This window comes from Apium graveolens, chromosome 9 (assembly GCF_009905375.1).
Source record: "Apium graveolens cultivar Ventura chromosome 9, ASM990537v1, whole genome shotgun sequence".
NCBI classification, from domain to species: Eukaryota; Viridiplantae; Streptophyta; class Magnoliopsida; order Apiales; family Apiaceae; genus Apium; species Apium graveolens.
The window spans coordinates 270446359-270471229 of record NC_133655.1 but is presented as its reverse complement, the minus strand read 5'-3'; the positions used below and the strand labels follow the sequence as shown (position 1 = coordinate 270471229).

Here is a 24871-nt window from a genome sequence, read left to right as displayed (position 1 = left end):
TGCCGTGGGAAAAACCCCCTCCGGTTCTGTTTTGCAGAGACCCCTACCTAGCATGTTAACCTCACCCCAACCGCTACGGAATCTGAGCTCTAGTCCATGTGAGAAAGGAGAAGACCCAGGAAGAAACAGAGTTATCAGGTGCCTCATAAACTTATGACAACTTTCTACTTAATTCTTATTCTTAAATTGTGATAGCTACCTAAATGAAAGATATTATGGTATAATAATTCATTATTAATCGAGTCAAACTCAAGCACGCTCAGAAACTTGGAATCTGGACTTTAACACGAATTTATGACATGTGATTATACTAGTGGCTTCATAATGTTGTTACCGGCGCCACAAATTTACGGAGTAAAAGAATGAATCTAATCATATTAAATAAAGCTGAAACAATGTATGGTATTCCAAATATCAAAAGCCTTTTCTATGAGAGATTGCAAGCGCGTGTTTTACACCTCAACTGTGGTTTGGTTAAGAGCCATGTATCTCCATTTTTCTTTCTCTACAAAGTCTGCATCGAGGAACTTTGAAGCGAATGCCCAGAGCCTGTAAGCATCTTCGAAGTTTGACAAGAAACCAAGTGAAGCTGTAATAACAGATATTCCTAATTCACCTTTATCCTTTTTGCTTCTTAACGGTCTTTTATCCTCGGTATTTTTTCTCTCTAGTAAAGTTTTCTCGTTATGTTGCATGTCCGAGAAGTATATGTTTTTTAAAAATCCACAACTAAGAGAAATGTTGTTTCTGTCAGCTAGTTTTTGTACAAGTGCAGGATCAACCTTTTCTCCTTTCCAATCAAATATATTGAAAGCCACGGCTGGTCCTCGATCAAATCTTACTTTAGGTCCATATATAGTAACTAATGGAAGCCCAGTCTCCGAATGTGGATGTTTAAGACTTGTCAGTGCATTTACTAGCCAGTTGACTAGGTACCTTGCTCTGCAACTGATCAGTATAAGTCCCAGTGAATCTGCGTGATCTAAGCCCCTAAATTCCATTTCTGACTCTACACTAGCACCGTCTTCATTGTTGTGTGACTTGGCTGTGTTGAGGGGCTTATCTTGTTCAATCATTTCATATAATTCAACAATTTCAGACACTGATTGTTGCTTTTGTCTATCCTTGGCATCTTTAGTTTCGTTTGACTTTGAGGTTTCTTCATTCTGCTGAAATGACATCGAGCTGGGCGATGAACTTGGCAAAGCCAAGGTGTCTTCCTTTATTTCAGATGTTGATGCCTGTTTATCAGCATTGTATAGTTTTTCGAGAAACTGGCATGGTCTTGCAGATGGTAGAAGACGTACAATTCCTATACCTGTGGTAGTGGAATTGTTCAATACTGGAGCACTGGATTTTTTCACAAACAAGCAGCCAAAGCCAGATGGATCTTCCCCGAAAATCTTGTAAAAGGAACAGAACAGAAAATCTGGCTTAAAGAAAGAGAGGCCTAAAGTCTCCATTTCCTTAGCCCCTAATGCAGAAGCATCGAGCAGGACATGCCACCCATTTTCCTGCGCCATATTCATCCATAGATAGGAATATCGTGATCCAGTCATCTTAGACTGGAGAGGGAAAACAAATAGTCCCCTCTTTTTGTTCTTTCTTTTGGTCATTATCATCTTCCTGAGTTTTGTGGACTGAATTCTCATTTTAGGCCAAGAAAATTCAGCAGCCATTACCTGTGCACCTCTCTTTTTTGAGCAATCAACCATTGCCTCTACGGCCTCATTATCATAATCATAGACAGTGAGGAGATCTGTACCAGACTGGAAGGGGTACGAGCCTGCTAAAAGCTTAAAAGCAGACAAATGGTTGGCAGTGAAAACCAATGAATACTCATCCTCAGAAATGTTCATGAAACTCATGATCCTTTTCCGGATGAGGGAATCAAAATCTGATTCCTGGCCACCATACATTATCTGGGAATATAGATCTCCGGACTTGTTTAAAATATCAAAGAAGGGCGCATTGGAATGCTGTGTTGGAGAAGGAGGCGGTAATGATGTAGAGGCAATTGAAACTTTACCATTATGGCTTTGTTGCTGCCTGTATGAAAAGAGACCATGGCCTACATAATCAAGGCATACGTGGCTTGACCGAGAAAGATGAGAGTACTCCTTCACTCGAATTTGATCAGCTTTAGATGTTTCCAAGTATAACGGATATGCTTTGGTGAAATTGGACAATGATTCTTTTTGTGAAGGAATAGCTTCATGGTTAGTAAATTGTGTATTAGGATAGAGAGTAGAGGTTGTAGAAGCGGCAAATTCTTGCCTGGAAGAAGTTCTGTAACTGCTGGCGGAAATTTGAGGCTCGGACAGTACTGCAGGATATGGATTAAGGCAACAACCTTTAAAGCAGACACAGGCTTCTCCACCGCAATGTGGTTGCATCTTTTCTTCTGTTCTTTCTCTACACATGATTATATTCTTTAGTTGAGTTTCTCTGTTTTTCTTCTTTGCTAACTTTAACAAATGTGCTCTGCATGTAGTTATGAATATCAGAACTCATATACTTCATCATTTTCGAGTTTTAGACAGCCTGTGTAGTGGTGGATCAGAGAATTGGCCCACGAAGTACGGTTCTTTGACCCTTTCATTTCATTCTTATATAATGCTGCTAAACTAATCCATTATAGAATCAAAGAATTATTCTGTTCATTTAATATAATATAGTAAATCAATATGCTCATTTCGGGTAATAACGTCTGTAATATTGATTAGCTATTGATTTTAAAGTCAGCGCAACTAGTACAGTCCGTAACATCTGAATATTACTATCAGTTCATTGCAGTGAATGATATGAAAGGCTTAGAAGTTACCGATAAACGAAAAGGATTATGTTTGTGTGGATCGATTGGAAGATCTGGAAAGTGCATGAAACAAACAGATAAAAGCAAGCGAGTTTAGTGGCCGGCACGATCAGTTGATGCAGGCCATTAGATAATAATCTAGAGGAATGGTTCAGCGTTTCCTGGTTGCTTGATCAATTTGTCCATAACGTCTAGACAACAAGTAACTGTGATTCCACATATGTATAAACAAACACACCCCCTTTATTAGTTGTCAATCTGTCTGTTTAGGCAAGTCTCATTCGAAATGTGTTGTTGCTTTCCCTATAAGAAATGAGTTATATTTGTCATTTGCTGCTGAAACTGCATTTGCTCAGTATTAGCTGTATAATATTTAGGGCCACAAATGAACAGAGCTGTTCGTGAACAAAATTCAGATCGACTTGTTTAAGTGAACTCGACTCGGTTCGTTTTTTTAAATGAGCCGGTCTTGAACATGAAAATAAGCTCGGATAAATAAACGAGCCGAGCTGAACTTTTTGTCTGTTCGGCTCAGACTCGGCTCGTTTAGTTCGGGCTGGCCCGAACTCGGTAACTCGACTCGGATCGGAAAAAATTTACATATATTATAAATAATAAATTATTACTAATGACTTAAATATTTTTAATGGTACATTTTTTCATCATTTATTAATAATTTAATTATTTTAGAGATTTTGTTTATTTTTTAAAATTTAACACTTAGTTTTTTTAAAAGTAAACTATCAAATTGTTATCATAATACATTTATCTCCAATTATTCATATTTCATAAACATCATTAAATAACTTGTAATTTACATAAATCAAATTTAAGTAAAACAACAAACCATAATAAAATTTGACACCGTCATTTTAAAAAAAGTAATGTATGATTTATAAAATTACGAGTGTCTCAATAATTAAAAATAAAATTGGATATATTTTAAAAAATAGTTTTGAAAAATAAAATAATATAGTTCGATTAAGAAATAATTGTAAAGTGTGAGTGTGCATATATAATTTTAAGGTAAAACTAGTAGTTGATCTCGATACAACTTATAAAATTATAAATTATAATTTAAGGTTATTCAATTGAAAAATATATTCAAAATATTAGTGGAAAACTCGACTCGGCTCGAGTTCGCCTCAGTTCGGTTGTTCGTGAACAAACTCGTGTTCAGCTCGGGCTTAAACGAGTCGAGCTTGAACTCACTTTCCGCTCGATGATTAAACTCGGCTCGGTTCGGCTCGTTTAAAAATAAATTAAGCTCGACTGTGCTCGGATAAAACTCGGCTCGATTCTGTTCGTTTGTAGCTCTAATAATTTCTCATAATTTTATTTTAAAAATGATTAAGTAAGAGGATTATGGCACAATCTTTTTTTTTGACAAAGGATTATGGCACAATCTAGTCAAAAGGGAAAATGATTAATGGGATGCTTAATTGATTATGTACTGATAAATTGAATGATTCCTACCTCATGTTTGTTAAGTTCCATTTGTTAACTTAAATAAGTTTTCTATTAATATTTAACACAAGTTTGAGCGAAATACTCAGACGCCCTCAAATCGTGAAGCGTTCTTTTTCATAGCTGTTTCAAATTATTGAACACGTCATTAGATTATTACTATAAATAAATTTGTTCTGTTTTTGGATCAGTTTTGGAACAACAAATAATTAACACAGAATTACACTGACGAAGGTTTGGTGTTCATATTTTTATCTAGCGATAGTTGACTTTAAAGTGGCACCTAGAAGTCTTATTTTTAGTTAGCAAGTAAATCGTCTGGTTCTCTATGCAAATTCTAACCCCTATATGTACTTAACTTGCGGGTTTATACAACAAAATATTTTTCTACAATGTTGACAAATTGTGTCCAAAATGGTTGTTGCATTTAGTTATTTTAAAACGCAGATGGTTGTGTGTAAAATCACTATAGAAAAAAGGGTTATAGACAATGAAAAAAAATGGTTGGAAATGACCTCTGTTAGTTGAAAATAGATGCAAAATTGATACTCCTGGATGACCCATTCATTGAAAATAACAGCAAAATCCACCATTGACCGATTTACCTTTTTCGTTGTTTATATGTAACTAGTTGATAACCCGCACGGGCCGAGTTAATTAATTTAAATAATTTTTAAAAATTATAAAAGTATGAGTGAAATTTTTAATTTTTACTCAGAAAACCCAACTTAAACTATCTGGCGTCGGGAAAGATTTCTCAAGATACCAACTAAATACGAATGTGAATAATATATCACGAAAATGCATGCTTTGTATATATATATATATGCATAAACATGTCGAGCATGTTCTTATAATTTTCTTTTACTATATGATACGTATGTTGAACATTCGTATTCAGCAAACTCAAAACTTTAATTACATGATTACGCATAAGAAACATGTGTATAGTTCAAACAAAATATTAGTACGCATAAGTTGGTCGGTATTTTAACCACTATTCCACGCTAATATGTATTTTCGGGCATCTAGTTTTCGGGCATCGTACAACTATGTTGAAATTAATATAAAAATTGCAATTAAAAAATGCGTGAAATAATACATATAATATTATAAGTCATATAGAAATTAAAGAATACCTAGGTGATACTTAGAAATCAAGAAGTATAATTAAAGCAGAATTCTACTAATTATACTAAATCAAAACAGCTAAAAACAATATATTTTGAAAGTAGGAGTGTATCTATATTTATATATGGAATTAGGATGGTATCCGTGTTGTTTAGAAATCAAAAATTATAATTATAATAGAATTTTAATAATTATATTAAAAAAGTATATGATTCAAAAAAGTTAAAAAGATAAAATTACTTTTATTATAGTCGTATAATATATTGAATTAGCAATACATAAGAAAATTAAGAATACAAAGATTAAAGGTAAAAGGATGAAACACAAATAAAACCAAACTTAATAGGATAAGACATGTAGAAGTATACAATAACAAAAATAAAATCATATTTAATAGAATTATAAGACACACAGAAGTATAAGATATACATAATAAAGGATGGTTACATAAGTTTTAGTAGAGTTAAAAAACATATAAAATAGAATTATAAGATATACATGAATTAATAAGTGAAATCAAAAGTTGGTGGTACCAAAAATTAGTGAAACCAAAATTTGCGTACCACTTAAAAAGGAGTTTCGCTTATTAATAAAGGTTATTAATAATTCAAATTTTTGAGACTTTGTAAAATGCTTAATGAATAGTAACCTTGACAAACAGGGAAAACTTTTTAGCCCACACTATGTTGTGCATGAGAAATCAAGTTTCTGAGTCGATAACATGATTATACGTACCAAATAAGTGTATGTAAACCCTATTAGTTTGGGGTTCATATTTTTATGTAGTGATAGTTGACTTTAAGTGGCACCTAGAAGTCTTATTTTTAGTTAGCCAGTAAATCGTCTGGTTCTCTATGCAAATTACAACCCCATTATGTACTCAACTTGCGGGTTTATACAACAAATATTTTTCTACAATGTTGACAAATTGTGTCCAAAATGGTTGTATTTAGTTATTTTCAAACGCAGATGATTGTGTTTAAAATCACTACAAGAAAAGAGGGTCATAAATAATTGAAAAAATGGTTGAAAATGACTCCTGTCGATTGGAAATAGATACAAAACAGATTCTTGAACGACGGATGATGTCGGTCATTTAAAACCTGGATGACCCATCGATTGAAATAATAGCAAAATCAATTATTGACCTTTTTGGTTGTTTATATGTAATAACTCGAATTTTTGAAATTTTGTAAAACGCTTAATGAATAGTAACCCTGACAAACGGAGAATTTTTTTTAGCCCACACTATGTTGTGCATGAGAAATTGAGTTTCTGAATCGATAACATGATTATACGTACCAAATGAGTGTATGTAAATACTATTAGTTTTCGAAGAAAACAAACTTTGAAAAACGGATGTATCTACGAACCATCAAGGTTTACGGGAATCACAATAAAATTACAAATTTAAAATCCTACAAATTCAAATCCAAGTACGATATTTCAAAACGTAAAGAACGTATAAGAAAGGATTTACATCGCGAACCGTTTACGAGAATTTATTACGAAAACGAATAAACGACAAGCGAGCGCGTAAACGAATAATTAAACGTATCAAACCAAGCTAACTATACTAGCTAACTATAGTAAGAAACTAATCATGGTCAAGTAACCAAATAGTAACCTAGACTAGATAGAATGATAACCTAAAAGCTAGTTAATAGTAAACCTAGAATCTAAACCAAGTAGAATAGCTTGCAACCTAGGATGGCTAGCCAAGATATTCATGGATTTAGTAGTACTAGGATATATACAAAATCATATCTCACAAATATTTCAAGAGAAGCATTTCAAGAAAGCCACAAAACTCTCTCTTCTCTCCCTTCTTCTTCCATTCGGCTTCATCCAAGAAAAATAAAGAAATCAATTTCAAAACACCAAGTTCTAGGCATGGAAAAATTCCACCATTAAATCCCAAGCTTCATACATCCTAAACTAAGGTAAGATATATTTTTGAGCTCATTCTATTAAGGTTTGATGGGTGAATAAATTCAAGAAAAGTGATAATGAATAGTGATGAATAGTAACTTTTCTTGGTTTCTTGATTTTTATGGCGTTATTTAGGTTCCTTAAACTCAACCAAGTATCCCAAGACTTCACCATCATCAAGAACACATCACAAGCTTTCAAGAAAAGTATAAATCTTTGACCAATCTTTATTTAAGGTTTAAGTTTCAAGAAACTTTGAAATCCTAGTTATAAACCTAGTTTTAGTGGTTGATTTACTATTATCTTGATGTTTAGTTAATTAGTTTTAAGTTTGATGAGTGTTGCCTCAAGAACTTGATGTTATTGAGAGGATTTAGTATTGAGATGATGATATTATGGTTGTTGATGGTGGTATAATGATTTAAGGCGTAAATAAAACTCGAATCGTAATCGTAACCTCGTTAAAACGAACAAAAATCAACTTTAAGTTTTTGTAGAAGTTCCCGAATGTCTAAACTGTAGTTCCTTGAAAAGTAACATTGCTTATGATAGAAAATTTTATAAGGATCGTTTAGACTCTTGAATTGTTTGATTCCGATTTACGGATCAAAAGTTATGACCGTTTTAGTAAAAGTGATTTACGCGACAAAACTGCTACGAATTACGAACTTTGGGAATAAGAATGATCGACATAAAAAATACTCAAAAACCATGACATTTTTACAGAGAGTAAGAAATAGAGTTTATTAAATGCTATAAAAAATTTCAAGTGAAAATAAGGATTTTTCAATTTTATAAAAATGTCGGAGCCGAGACCGCGCGATTAGAAAACCATTAGGAATCATAAGCGGAGCCGACGATTGAAATGTAAAAGGCATAAACGGACATAAAGGATTTTGAAAAAAAGCGAACGTGAAAAGAATGTGTGCTTAAAGGAATAATAAGAGTAAAATTAGTTATTGGAACGATTAATAAGTAGCGCGTATGTACGAATCACCATAAATAAGAACTTGATCTAACGAAACGATATATGTTTATGATTATAGATTTCCGAGCGGACCCTAGAGCATCCTCCAGCTCAAAGTACTCAGGAAAGTTTACGAACCCAACTCCATATACTGTTGTGTTGTGAAAAGATTGTTTTACTGTCTTTTGTACAAATGTCATGCTTGACATGATACTAGTATTTGAGTTTTCGCATCAATAGCGATTGTGTTACGATGTATATATCGTTGAATATTTTACCGTCACCATGAGCGTGAAGTATAATTATAAGACCGAGAGTCGGTCGGAGTTTAAACAAAAACCCAGAAGTCATTCTGGAGATGTTTTGGACGATTAAAAGTTCGTACTTGTTTTATCCCACGGGACTCGATGTCCACTTGCGAAGTATTAAATACCTCGAATTTATTTAAAACGATTTCCAAAGATCGTATTCCCTCAACTATATTTAATTATTCGAATAATGAATATTATCCCAGTTATTCATTTAATTTAGGATAAGTATTCTCCAACGATTATTATTTCAAACTCAATTAAGTATATTATTAAAATTTACTTTAATTTATTTAAACATAAATTAATTGAGGAATATTATTTTAAATATTATTTTAAAATATATAATTATTCGATGTCTAATTATTTAATAATTATTATTTAATTATTAAATATTTATTTATTAATTTAATATGATTTAAAAATCATAAGACCTACTTTAAAAATACTTTCCGAGTTTCAGAAAGTCATTCGAATATACTTTCAAATCGTCGAAAAATATTATCTCGACTTATTTTAAATATTCTGAATATAGTTTCAAAAGAAACTTCCCCTTATTTAATTATCTGTTGACAACGGTCAACTCACATCCTTAGTACTTCCTCCAAAAAATTCTCGGAAGTACTTATATATATCCTTATAAGATGAGCTGGTTTTATCAAGAAGCAAAACGTTTGGGGAACTTCGATGTGGTTCGAGTTCTGAGATATGATAGAATTCTTCAAAGGACTTGGAGGGGTAGACTCTAGTACGAAGAGTACTAGGGAGACTACCAAAGGTACCGCAAACGAAGGTACTCTGTGTACTCAGGAACTTGTGAAGTATGTGTATACCCAAAATGGGACACGTAGCCCGAATGCGGCAAGGGTGATAACCGGGATACGAAGGTGTCGTCCTTCTACTAGTAGAAAAGGTTACTATTTCCGTATCACGACTGATCATCGTATGCGGTGGCTCCAGTGAATGTCCTAAATTCTTCTAATTGGAATTGTGATGCAATACCGTAACCCAAGCCTAGGTGCTGGGTTTACCATTAAGTTATTCGCATGATAATAAGTCAACAAAAAGAATGTTTTCGAAAGAAGGTGTGTATCACCGAGGAAAACTATTTTAAATAAATTTATTTATCGTATATGGAAATTATGCATGAATTACTCATATAGTCTTTTAATATTGTATATTATTATGTTGGGTATTATAGCTCACACTTTTTTTCTTAAATTGACACAACACAACAGTGAATCAAGATGCCTATCATGAAACTCACGGCCAGGAAACGGGTAGGAAACGACCAGCTGTTCCATAGGATATTTTGTGCTCTACTTCAGGTAGACCGAATAAGCTGGATTGGTTTTCAGTTATTTTTAGTCCTGCTTATTTACAAGTATGACTTATGTAAGATAATAAATAAGAAACGTATATTTGACCGACGGTCTAACCTCACATAAAGGTTACTGCCGCAGTAAGACTTGATCACTTTTGAGATTGTAATAATTATTACTTTATAAATTGATACACTTTAGTAATGAATGGTTCGTTTCCAAGACAATAACCTGGAAGTGTGTGTGTGTGTTGATAAGTGTGGGGTCGTAAAGTTGTGAGTATTATATATTATGGTACGAGATAAGTGTTATACAGGATTCAGATGACGTGTCCTCCTAGATCCCTGACCCCGGATTTTGGGGCGCCATATTATAAGAATTTGATTTCTTTATATGTGACCCTATATGCTGCGGTGTAAAGTCATGTCATCACTACTTCCAACCTACAAACTTATATTTTGGTCGCAAAAGATTGATCGCAAATGTGAAATTATTTTCGAGCAATTTTCAGTTTTAAATGGATACAAAAAATTGGTCAGTTATATTTGGTGGTGTATATAACAGTAGGCCGAAAATGACTAATCAATGGCGACTGAGCAAAAACGACCAATATTGTAGGAGATGGTTGAAAATGACTTGAATTCGGTCATTTTTGTTGAAAAAACGGTTGTAAATGACTTCAATTTGGTCGCTTATGGTGAAAAGGTGGTTGGAAATTATAATAACCGGGAAAATTATGTGAATATTATATGTTAAATAAATAAATATTATGTGTTTAAAGTAATTAATGCCATGATATGAGATGTTATAACATTTATGTGTGTTTCTGTGTGGGCCAGAGAATTTTTTTGATTGGTTAAAATATGCTTAAACTGCAATTATATGATTCTATCTGCAATTGAGACGCGTATTTATCAGCGTCTTTATTAAGATACCTGTTTTATTTGATTTTATGCGCGTTTGAATGTATTTTACGTGTTTTCGGGATTTTCTGGTAATTTTTGGACCGGTGTATGATATTATAATGCTTTATGGATTTATTAATTATTTTCCCAGTAATTACAAAATAAACTATGTGTATGGGTTCTGTCAGCTGGATATTATTTTTGTTAATATCTTTATTAATCAGGTGAGATTATTGGTGTTCGAGTATCATTTGTGTAATTAGTTGTGTTATTTTGTTTTATAATTAAAAGTGATTTTGTTAAAGAATTACTTTCATAAATATTTGATTATCTCTAAAATCATTTTTATTACTTCATAATTTTATTTATTATTTTTAGAAGTTTATAAAATTTAGAAATCAATATTTCAGTGATTATTTAATTTTAAATGATTTTATGATTTCATTTATTTGTAAAATCCGTATTTAATTCCAGAATTCTTTAAAAATTATGAAACTCGTATTTATTTAAGTTTAGAATATTCCGAGAATTTTAAAATTATTTTTGGAACTTTTGGGATTAATCTTACCCGCGTGTTGTTTCGTTTATTCGTTAAAAGCGGGTATGTGATGCGTTTAAGAAATACATATAAAATTTTGAAAATTTTATTTTATTAATTTTTCTAATATTTCAGAAATTTTAAATTTGTTTTGGAATTGTTTTGATGAAATGTACCGCGTGTTATGTATCGTTAATAATTTTTTTTCAGTATCAGAATTTAGAAATACAACAATAAAATCAGATAAGGATATTCATACTTATCCCCTGTTCTTGTTGTTCTTTGCAACCGGCTATTCCTACTTCCATCATCTATGTAGTCTCTCTCTCTTCATTTCTGTCTCTCTCCCTCGATTGATCTCTCCCTCTCATTTCTCCTTCTTCCCCGATTCTTCTCTCTCCCTTTCTTGTTTTTCCGATGGTTTCCGCCGTTCTTTGGCTCTGGTAAGCCACCACTTCTCCGGCGAACTCACTCCTGTTGTGTTTCGTCCCGATTAAGTAGTACAGTCATGTATATGCATGTGTATATTGTGTAAGTATATGTGCGGGTGTGCAGTTTCTGTTTATTTCCTGGTTGCCGCCGCCCCTCCCGGTTTTCCGGTGAGGATGGCGGTGTGTGGCCGTGCTGTTGTGCAGCTTGTTTTGTTGTTCGACTGTTCTGTATTTCCTCTTTCTGTTTTTCGCGCGTGAGGCGCGTACGGTTGTGATTATTATTTTCTTAATATTATTGATTTCTCTGCAGGAACAGTTGATTGATTGCGTGAAATAAAAAAAATAAATGTTTGTGCAGGAATTATTAAGTAATCGGTAGAATTTATTCGGAAACCCGAATAATTTCGGGCACCAATAAATTTTACCGCCGTCGGCGATGAGCCTCGGCGAGCCGACGGTGGACGGTGATGATGATGTTCTGAGTCCTAAATTCTATAAATAAAGAAATATAAAATATGAATAAAAATGTAAAATGTAATTAATTATATTTAATTGGTGTTGGAGAATATGTGAATTGGATTGTAGTTGGTTTGAATTTGATTGTGATTGATTCGACGTCGAGTTGTTCGACGGGTAGGCCGATAAACAAAGGAGACGCTGCCCGATTTCCGGGAAATTAATTCCGAAAATAGGGGAACGTAACCTATAATTATTGGAGACGTCGAACGAGGATACGTAATTTTACAGAACCTAATTACGTGTTGTTAGGACAAGATATTTTATAAACAAACCGTTCATCCGTTTAATATGAAACGAACGCGTACAGATTCAGAAAAATATTACGCTTCCAATAAAAATAATTTTGAGGCCTAATTTCTATTGTATTGCAATGTCATTTGATTTGTATATCAGTTTGAGTCGGTATTTGATCGATAAATGTTAATATTGAACTGATTTTCATTCCGAACGCACTGAGGCGTGTTTTTTTAATGATCTGACGTATGTGTTACATGAAATATGTGATTACGTATTATACGAATACCATGATTACGTGCTATATGAGATGCATGCTATCTGTTTACGGTTTAAATTGCCATGCTTAGTTATAAATGGCCGGGTAGATGTCAAGACGTATAGTTACGTCGATTGAGTTTGGTTTTGTTAATTAAGATAGTCCTTTTGTTTATAGAATCGAGTAGCAAGGAGCGCAGCCAAGTGTTAGACGGAGATAGTAGCCAGCAGTTATAAGTAGAGTTATAGTAAGAAGTTGTTGAGCATACCAGGCAAGTACCCCTAACTTCACTTATCGTTCAAGTGATGTTTATTTCGAATTATATTATGCAAGAACCTATATCTTTATTTATCATTCAATTGATATTGACTCTGGACTTCATTCTTTCATTATCCATACTATTCTAAGTCAGAATAGTTAAACGTTTTATGTTTCGCTATAAATTACTCTATACAACAAAGCTTTGAATTGAGATTAGCGAATAACTAATTGTTCCGGTTATTTCGCCATTGGGTGTTGAGAAAACTCCGGACCATGAGAAATGGGGAGTTATGTGGTTAAGGATGTCATTTGATTCGACTTCTTTGACGGAAAATTGTTTTTATGGGATGGATGGTTGCGTAAGAGGCCGTGGCGGCGGTCCAGTGTGAGCTATGTGTTATACAAGATATAACACCTTGCTAGGCCAATATGTGCCTTGGGTACCTTTTGTTTAGTTGGATATGCTTCGGCATACCGGTGTTGCTCCGCGGCTGATCACCGGCGGCAACACACCGTCGTTCGAGGATTCCAATCCCAAAACATAATATATTGCAAATGTTGTTTATTGACAAATTTATATCAGTTCTGATACTGTTCAGTTATTGTAGTTTAGTTTTGTTTATCAGATATACTGTTGTTATTCCAAATCATAAGCTATTTACTGCTTGCTGAGCATTTTCTTTTTCGCTCATACTTGTTTCATATCTTGATTCTTCCAGCTAGGCCAGGGCAAGCTTGAGTTCCAGGTCGGACTAGAAGTTATGTGCTTGTAGATAGTTGGTGTGTTTCCAGATAGACAGTTGAGGCGCTTAATTAGTCTAGAGGTTTGTAATAAAATTTGAATAAGTTGTAAAACTAATTAGACTTATGGTTTGTAATATCAGTTGGTTTGTAATAGTGCCTGTTCCATACTATAACATGTGATTGATCCAGTTGCATGCAAGGGGTCATATTTATTATATTATTCCGTTGTGATTATTTTATTTTGGTTTAATGGCGAGTGACCCCCAAATCTAGACCCCGGGTTTGGAGGGCGTCTCAGGTTGGTATCAGAGCTACAAGTTGTGGTCACTGAAACAGGTTTAGGATTGTCATAGATGAGTCATAGGAAGATCACATAAGATAGGCGCGTGTAGTTTAGCTTTTATAGGATTAAATTTAGGTTATGGGGTTAGGATATAGTTAAGTTATTTAAGTTCCCTGTTTTGTGTTTAGCCTTAGGCCTTGTGTCATTGCCCTGCTATTTTGTTGGTTTAGTTGAAATTCCAAGCGAGGATTTAAAGAAGTTCGGATAATTCGGAGTAAATTTTCTTTGTGTTATTATTCTCAAGATAATAAGCAGGATTATGTGATAATCATGTCGCTTGTGTTAATATGGTAGCAAGTTTATGATATTTTGAAAGGAGATAATTTTGAGAATTTTGATATGCTAAGGAATTGCTACATATTTGACACAATGCTTGACAGATTATTATATATGTTGCTTGTTTTCTTACCAGAATAATGGCACCAAAGAGAAGGAATAATTCAGGAGAGGGTAGTACCAAGAGCCGTACAGATCCAACGATTATCCAGATGTTGGGACTGATGCAGCAGCAGATGTTACATCTCATGCAGCAACAACAACAGCAGCAACAACAACAGCAGCAGCAAGCAGCAGCACCACCTGCAGTGACTTTTAAGCAGTTTCAAGCAGTGAAGCCACCTGAGTTCAAGGGAAGTGCTGATCCTGTGGAAGCCAATGCATGGCTCAAGGAAATGGAAAAGGCTTTTGAATTAGTCGGAGCAGGAGCTGAACAGAAGACCAAGTTTGCAAGCTACTTTCTAAAGGGCGAGGCGAACTATTGGTGGGAATCTACGCGAGCATTGGAATAAGGTGAGTTTATAACTTGGGAAAGGTTCACAGAGCTATTCCCGGAAAAGTATTTCCCGAGATATATGAAGAATCAAATAGAGATCCAGTTCTTGAACCTGACCCAGGGAGATCTTACTGTAGCTGAGTACGAAGCTAAGTTTACCGAGTTAGCGAGGTTCGTGCCAGACCAGGTTGACACGGATGAAAAGAAAGCAAGAAGGTTTGAACAGGGATTGAGATTTTGGATTCAGAATAGGGTGGCCATGTTTGAATTGACTTCGTATGTGGCAGTAGTGCAGAAAGCGATGGTGATTGAAAGTAAGAGTGATATGCATCAGAAAGGGAAGGATGGGAAGAAAAGGAAAATAGAAACCTCAGGAGGAGGCCAACAACAAGGTAACTTCCAGGGCCGTTTCAATAAAAGGCCAGAGTTTCAGGACAATAAGAGTGTGGGATTTAAGAAACCACAGCCAGGAAATGGGAATTGTTTCCAGAACTCAAATCAGCAGAGGCCCAATCGTTCATCAGCATCAGACTGTAAGTTTTGTGGTAGAAGGCATTTTGGGATTTGTAAGGCGAATGTGTTGTGTTACAAGTGTAATCAGAAGGGACACTATGCTAATGAGTGTCGAAGTCAGACTACAGCTCCGAAATCGGGGACAGTGTGTTTTAAATGTGGAAAGATGGGGCATATTTCCAGGGACTGCCAGACAACTGAACCAGCAGCTAATGTGCCAAGAATTGAAGGACCATCAACAAAGGACCAACCCAAGGCCAGGACATTCAATATGACTATGAAGGATGCTGTTCAGAGTTCAGACGTGGTTGCAGGTACGCTTCCAGTCAACTCCGTAGATGCTAAAGTTTTATTTAATTCTGGAGCTACAAGATCATTTATTTCTCAAGATTTTATCGATAAACTGCATTGCGAAGTTAAGTTGTTAGAACAAGCGTTAATGATAGAATTAGCTAATAAGGATCAAGTTTCCGTTGACCGAGTGTGCCCGAGGTGCGATATTGAGATAGGAGGACATCATTTCTATGCCAACTTGGTACCTTTTAAGTTGGGAGAATTTGATGTTATTTTAGGAATGGATTGGTTGTCAGAAAGTAACGCTCAGATTGATTGTAAGAATAGGAAAGTAAAACTTCAGACTTTGGATAGTAAGAAGAAGGTAATATTTCGAGGAAATAGGCAAGAGAAGAAGTTCTTAACGATCGCTCAAGTGAAAAAGTTATTGCGTCAGAATTGCAAAGCATATTTGGCTCATGTGGTAGACACCAGCAAAGAAGTTCCAGCACTACAAGCGATTCCAGTTGTCAACGAATTTTCAGATGTCTTTCCAGACGATCTACCAGGATTACCTCCCGATAGAGAAATTGAATTTGCGATTGTTCTAGCACCCGAAACAAAACCAGTTTCTAAAGCTCCGTACAGGATGACACCAGTGGAAATAAAAGAATTGGCAACTCAGCTGCAAGATCTTTTAGAGAAAGGAGTTATAAGACCCAGTGTATCCCCATGGGGCGCACCAGTACTGTTTGTCAAGAAGAAGGATGGGAGTATGCGACTGTGTATTGACTATCGAGAACTGAATAAGCTAACCATTAAGAACAAATACCCATTGTCGAGGATCGATGATTGTTAGGTCCCAATATGTTTGTAGAAGGGGGGGTTGAATACAAACAGTACCAAATAATCGAATAAATGCGGAATAAAAAATGTGAAACAAAATTCAAGTTAAATAAAAATATTATTAAACTTGAAAGGTGTTACAACAACTGTATCGATTACAAGGTATTAATCTCAAATCAATTATCACAAATCTAGAATAAATTCGACATGAACTTTTTCTATTTTTGCAATAATTAGAATCAAATGCTAAACGCGATTTGAGATTAAGTTCTAGGGATTTTGATCCGCTAGATTGTTACACAAGAACAAGATAAAGATTTCTAGTTGATTGGATTTAACTTTGCAATCTAGAAATTGATCTTTGAATTTCAGCAGAGAATAATGAAATATTTCTTAGGCGGCTGCTGTGTTCTTGTATTTTTTCAGTGTGTGAATGTCTTCTGCTTCTTTTTCTTTTTATATGCAATCCAATAAAATTACTTGAACTGCAATGACAATCGGTAGGACAATCTCTTTGGCTCAGCAAGACTTTCAGTAGGACTTTCAATTGTACTAGCAAGACAATCTGATTGAACTACAATGACTATCGGTATGACAATCAGTTGAACTAGCAAGACAATCTCCTTCCTACTGTAACTTTCGGTATGACAATTGAAATGACTTGGCATGACAATCGGTATGACAATCCAGATTGTCATGCTAGTTCATTTTCAATTATCTTGCTGATTTAAGACTGTTTTTTAAACCAATTAAACTTCTGAAAATTCCTAAAATTAATTCAGAATTAATTAATCAATTAATTCAATTAATAAATAAATTATTCTTCGCAGATATAATTTATTTTCTTAATTAAATTAGATGACTTAATTAATTAATAGAGAATTAATTCTAGTCTTGAGCATCAACCATTCTTCTGCAAATCTTCTGAAAATCACTGAAAATTATGAATCAATTCCACCACTTCAACGTTGACACTCGATGTACTGTCTGGTTCATGAGTGACTAAATTCCGTGACGTTTCTTCATGTGTTGACTTTGATACTCTAATTTTCTTCAGATTAAATCCTTATAATTAATGATACTCTGACGAGATCTCTGTCACTTGATTAAATCCACGATCTTGATTTATATCACTGAGGCATGATCAACTTCTTGAACTTCTTCCAGTGAATTAACTCCTCAAGTCTGTAGATGAACCATGTTTCTGAATCCTTTGACAGATATTACTTTGCGAGATCTCTCTGACGGTCGATCCACTATTTACTTATTACATTCTTATTTGAGTTGAGTTGAATCCTCGAATATACAAATAGGCTATGACATATGACTTACAATCTCCCCCTATTTGTTTGTTAGACAATAACACACAAATACCTAGAGGATAACTCAACTAACAAATAAGAAAAAGATATAAACATACATGCAAAGTAAATAGCAGAAAAGTTCTGGATGAGATTTAACATTTTCCAGATTCCAAGTAGATGTTCCTCTAGACTGAACATATCTTCAAGTAGTTCCATCTTCATTTGTACAACCACATTTCCTGTTGAGAAGCCCATATCTCTTGCTTCTCCCCCTATGAGAATCAACTGATTAAAGAAGATCACCTTCGTTTTACCACCTCTCCCGTACAATAGGATCCGCAGATAAAAACCAATGGTACTCCCCTAACAGCTTCTTCCCTTACTAGAAAATCACCTTGTGTTTACCACCTCTCCCGTACAATAGGATCCGTAGTTACAAACAACAATGGTGTGGTGTAGTGTACATTTTTAGGATCTTTTTCTTACTCCCTGCTATTTCTCCCCCTTAGTTGAGGAATCCTCCAAACTATTACTTAAGCTTTTATCTCCCCCTTAAAGAAGGAATGTATGTTGTTGTCTGAAGGAGTTCTCATATTTCACTTGGTTGGAAAAGAAATAACAAGTAGTTTCTCTTTCTTCCTCACTGTGAGTGTGTGATTCTGTTTAGTGTACCTCACATGTGTTTCACTCTTCTCTCCACTCGTGTTTACACTCATTCTCACAAGTGTATCACTCCTCTCATAGCTCCATATTCCAGCTGTACCTGCAAGGAAAATCACCTTAGCCATCCTTAAGGAGGTCACAGGTGGTGCAATGGGAGTTCACAAATCCCCATCCTTGTTAAACTCGTCAGATGAATCTGAGTCATAATTTACAAGTTGCTAGTTTCCCTTTTAGGGTTCCAGACTTGAATTCTGGGAAGGTAAACAATGATCCAACGAATTTAGCATAAAGATCAAAGTTCCCTTCTAATGTCTGTGAAGAAATTTCCTTGTGACACATCAGGTAATATCTGAATCATTGTCAACAAGTTGCCGATCTGCACCTATGTCAGATCCACTATCCGCAGATGTATCCAGGGGATTTAAGCCTGGGGAGGTAGATACTGACCACTGACATATGGCTTTTGGATCAGTATCCTCTCCTAACACCTGTAAAGGCAATTGGTCCACTAACGAACCTTGAACAATTGAATCTGACCTTAAAATGGTCGAAACTCTTGTTTCCGTCAACTCATCCTTTGTGTGTGTAACCTCTCCTTGTGCATCAAGAATTGATTATATTTGAAGTGGTGACACTACATCGGATACCTTGGCCGACAGGCAAAAATTCAATAGACTCACCCTGTTGAGAGAATGAATCTAGTAACTGTTTTTGTGCCTTTTCAGCCATTACATCTTTTTGAGAAGATGTATGGGGGCTAGCAGTTGTCTCGGTTTAAATACTACTCATCTATGTATGAGACAGAGCTACTGGGTTGACTACAGAACCTTCCTTATATGGTGCACTAAGGCACTATCTCCCTCACGCTCATTCATATTTCATTTAGTGGTAAGAGAGTGTTGGTTGGTTCTGTTTTTGTGTTTGTCTTTACAGTCTGGGATAGACGTTGTGGGTTTTCAACCTCATGACTGTCAATGAAAGAAAGTCATTGGAGACTGAACCTGTAACACAGAACATATGGTAATAGAGAGAAAATGATTTACAATAGTGATTTCAAAAGATTTTACATGAAATAAGAAATCACTAATGTAGAAAGAAGTTTAATTTTTGTTTTTCAAAATGAATGAGTTTTTGATAAAACATTGATCACTTAGGGTAAAGTCTAAGTAATTCTCATTCATGTCAAAAGCTTACAAATATCTGCAACATAATGTTAACAACATATCATTGACTGATACTTGTCAAGTACTTTAGATACTAATTGTTATGTTGCATAATCAATATATCACTGCACATATAAAACAATATGATTGTGCCTAGTGATAAGAGAGTTATAAATATGAAGACTCTACTAGTTCATATAAAATTATAACTTCTGTTAGAGTGCCATACCATGTCCTTGACGATTGCTTGAGCAGTATACTAGTTCATACCAACCTGAAGTGAGATTGTGAAGAAGAGATTGCATAGTCCAATAGATCTGTAACTGCAAAGTCCATGAACTGTGGTGCACTGACTTCCTCTTTTGACTCACCAACCAGGAGTACACTTGTACACATCTTACTAGAGTTCAATTCCAAGTGTAATGTGCAGCAGATGCCTGATATGTCGTAATATTCTCAAGTCTCGTCACTGGTGCTATATGTTGGATATTGCTTCCTGATAATAACCTAGCACAATATACAAAATTAAAATGATAACATTCCCAGCTTGCAAACAGCCATATCCCTCAGATAAACCTTTGTTGTTATCTCCAAAGGTAATCAGGGGGCCAGCTTTCTCAATCCTCATTTGATAGCAGGGCTCTATCTCCGGTCATATGTCTTGATGATCCACTGTCAAGAATCCACACTACCGGTTACACCTGTATACTGCCCTGCACTTCAAATGGATTAGACCTTCTTCGGAACCCAAACTTGGTTGGGCCCGACATACTTGTAGAATTGTCCTTTGTCAGGAAAAACAACATTTTTAATTTTAACGATCTCAACATCCTCAATGACTGAACATTTGACCTTGTAAACAGCCTTAACAAATTTCTGTTTAAGCTTAGGCACAAATGTCTCCTTTCTAGCCTTAGAAGGACTAGCAGTCTTAGACCTATCATGCTTCTTGTTATTCACATGCTGACGAGGAGTAGTCTTATCATTAGACACATGCTTACCATTAAAATAAGCATACATCATATTAAAAGCACAAGACATACAATTAGCAACACCACATGCTTTATAAGAGTGATTAACAGCAGGCAATTTATGCATGGTAGATATGGCATTATTGTTATCCAACTCATGTGTGTCTGAGTTAGTCTCAGTTGCTTTCACAACTTTGACTGGAACTTTCGACTCACTTGACTTGGAAACAATCTTCTCATTAGCATGATCCTCAGCACGTATTTCTTCTTGAATAACAGAAGAGGTCGCATCAAATGGTTCAACAATTGATGCTTTATAGAGGGGTTCATCAACACCCTTAAGCACATGTGGTACTTCCCTCCCTTTAGCACAGACATGAGGAGGGGAGTTTATGCCTAATTCTCCAATAGCAGCATTGTAATCATAACCTATTCCGGATGTTTGATTAACAGCTTGCTTACTGTAGAACTCTTTAGCCTTCGAACAAGAATTGAAGTCTGCTCTAACCTTAGTCTCAAGACCGGTGATCTTGTCTTTGAGAATAGTTTCGAGTTTTCTATAACAGTCAACTCTATTCTCTAGAAAAGATACCTGTTCTTTTAATTTGTCTTGATTAATGTGCACAAGTCTTAATTCATTGACCTCTTTCTCAAGGTCTGTGATCTGTAAACTTAACAGTTCATTATCACGACGTGCACAATCTAAGTTACCTCTTAGATGATAAACCATTTCAGCATCAGAAAGTTTTACCTCTATTCTTGACGATGAAGCTTTTCCATCAATAGCCATAAGAGCAAGATTTCCTTCTTCTTCATCTTCACTATCAGTATCATCCCAGCTTCTTCCCTTTGTCAGATAAGCCCTTTCAGAGTTCTTTCTTACTTGCTTTAGCTTCCTACATTCTGTGGCAAAGTGTCCCAACTCATTGCAGTTATAGCATCTAATGGTGCTCCGATCAACCACCCATGTTTGGTATCCACCACTGCTGGTGTTAGAGGATGAAGATCCACCTTTCTGGAATTTGTTGTAGTTGGACTTGTACTTAAGCTTGGGATTCCTCCTGAATCTGACATGGGAGAATCTCTTGACAATTTGGGCCATTGATTTATCTTCCAATTGCTCCAGCTCTTCCAAGGAATAAAAATCATCACTTGATTGATTTGTAGTAGGAGGATCATATTCTGCTACTAACTCATTTTCCTCACCCTTGGAAAACTGTACCATTCTTTCTAACTGTTGAGATTGTTGTTGTTGTTGACCTTTAGCTACAAGTGCATTAGATGTGCTGACCATTCTATCCTTCCTGTAGACTTCCTTCTGTTGAATCTGCTCCAACTCATAAGTTTTTAACACTCCATAGAGCCTGTCCAAAGAAATCTCACTCAGATCTCTAGCTTCTCTAATGGCAGTGATTCTATGTTCAAGATGAGCTGGCAGTGTTAAAAGGAACTTTTTGTTGACCTCCCTGATTGAATAATACTTTCCATTGATGTTCAGGTTGTTGATCAACGCATTGTACCTCTCAAACACTTCAGTAATTCCTTCTCCTGGATTTGATTTGAAATGTTCATATTCAGAGGTTAGGATTTCCAACTTGTTCTCCCTAACTTCCTCTGTGCCTTCATTAATTACCTCAATAGTTTCCCACATGTGTTTAGAATTTTTACAGTTCATCACATGTCTGTTCATCAAGGGATCAAGGGAATCAATTAATATTAATTGAAGGCTGGCATCCAAGGAGGCTTCTTCCTTCTCAGCAGGAGTAAAATCTTCAGGCTCTTTTGGATAGGTTCTAGCTTTAGTAGTCATCACACCATCTATTATTACCTCCGGTTCAATAACCATCGGAGTTTTTATACCCTTCTTTAACAAGTTTGAATATTTGGGATTTGCAACTTGTAAAAATAATAGCATCTTCTTCTTCCACATGATATAATTCTCTTTATCAAATTGTGGAATTTTAACGGTTCCAACTTTATGTGAAGTCATTATGAATTTTTGAATAAATAAAAATTCAAGGAGTTGAAAAATCACAAAAGTCTAGGATCTTGATTTGTTCGTTAATCAGAAGGCTCTGATACCAATTGTTAGGTCCCAATATGTTTGTAGAAGGGGGGGTTGAATACAAACAGTACCAAATAATCGAATAAATGCGGAATAAAAAATGTGAAATAAAATTCAAGTTAAATAAAAATATTATTAAACTTGAAAGGTGTTACAACAACTGTATCGATTACAAGGTATTAATCTCAAATCAATTATCACAAATCTAGAATAAATTCGACATGAACTTTTTCTATTTTTGCAATAATTAGAATCAAATGCTAAACGCGATTTGAGATTAAGTTCTAGGGATTTTGATCCGCTAGATTTTTACACAAGAACAAGATAAAGATTTCTAGTTGATTGGATTTAACTTTGCAATCTAGAAATTGATCTTTGAATTTCAGCAGAGAACAATGAAATATTTCTTAGGCGGCTGCTGTGTTCTTGTATTTTTTCAGTGTGTGAATGTCTTCTGCTTCTTTTTCTTTTTGTATGCAATCCAACAAAATTACTTGAACTGCAATGACAATCGGTAGGACAATCTCTTTGGCTCAGCAAGACTTTCAGTAGGACTTTCAATTGTACTAGCAAGATAATCTGATTGAACTACAATGACTATCGGTATGACAATCAGTTGAACTAGCAAGACAATCTCCTTCCTAGTGTAACTTTCGGTATGACAATTGAAATGACTTGGCATGACAATCGGTATGACAATCCAGATTGTCATGCTAGTTCATTTTCAATTGTCTTGCTGATTTAAGACTGTTTTTTAAACCAATTAAACTTCTGAAAATTCCTAAAATTAATTCAGAATTAATTAATCAATTAATTCAATTAATAAATAAATTATTCTTCGCAGATATAATTTATTTTCTTAATTAAATTAGATGACTTAATTAATTAATAGAGAATTAATTCTAGTCTTGAGCAGCAACCATTCTTCTGCAAATCTTCTAAAAATCACTGAAAATTATGAATCAATTCCACCACTTCAACGTTGACACTCGATGTACTGTCTGGTTCATGAGTGACTAACTTCCATGACGTTTCTTCATGTGTTGACTTTGATACTCTGATTTTCTTCAGATTAAATCCTTGTAATTAATGATACTCTGACGAGATCTCTGTCACTTGATTAAATCCACGATCTTGATTTATATCACTGAGGCATGATCAACTTCTTGAACTTCTTCCAGTGAATTAACTCCTCAAGTCTGTAGATGAACCATGTTTCTGAATCCTTTGACAGATATTACTTTGCGAGATCTCTCTGACAGTCGATCCACTATTTACTTATTACATTCTTATTTGAGTTGAGTTGAATCCTCGAATATACAAATAGGCTATGACATATGACTTACAATGATTTGTTTGACCAATTGAGAGGCGCTGTATGGTTTTCCAAGATAGATTTATGATCCGTATATCATCAATTGAAGATTAAGCCTGAAGATATTCCAAAGACCGCGTTCAGAACCAGATATGGGCATTATGAGTTTCTAGTGATGGCATTTGGATTAACCAATGCACCAGCAGCTTTCATGGATCTGATGAATCGAGTATTTAAAAAGTATTTGGATAAATTCCTGATCGTGTTTATAGACGACATCTTGATCTATTCTAAAATAGAAGAGGAGCATGCAGAGCATTTGAGAATGGTTCTGGAGATACTGCGACAGGAGAAATTATACGCAAAATTTTCCAAGTGTGAATTTTGGTTAAAAGAAGTACGGTTTCTTGGGCACGTGATTAGCAATAAAGGAGTGGAAGTGGATCCAGCAAAGATTGAAGCCATAATCAACTGGGAGAGGCCAAAAACACCAACAGAAGTAAGAAGTTTCATGGGATTGGCAGGTTACTACAGAAGATTTGTGCAAGATTTTGCAAAGATAGCTACGCCATTGACAAAGCTCACCAGGATGAACCAGAAATTTGAATGGGATGAGAAATGCGAAGAAAGTTTCCAGGAATTAAAGAATAGATTAGTATCTTCTCCAGTGCTAGTCTTGCCAGATGATCAAGGAAATTTTGTGATTTATAGTGACGCGTCGTACAAAGGATTGGGATGTGTTTTGATGCAGCATGACAAGGTGATAGCTTATGCTTCAAGACAGTTGAAACCACATGAAGAGAAGTATCC

At 35.1% G+C, this 24871-nt stretch overlaps 1 protein-coding gene across 1 annotated transcript; it reads right to left on the bottom strand.

The window, feature by feature from the left end:
- Window positions 1-282: 282 nt before the first annotated feature.
- Window positions 283-2579, bottom strand: LOC141682725 (molybdenum cofactor sulfurase-like). Its single transcript, XM_074487424.1, has one exon. The coding sequence runs from the start codon at window positions 2421-2423 to the stop codon at window positions 453-455; it is 1971 nt and encodes a 656-aa protein (XP_074343525.1). The 5' UTR covers window positions 2424-2579; the 3' UTR covers window positions 283-452.
- Between the last annotated feature and the right edge of the window lie 22292 nt (window positions 2580-24871).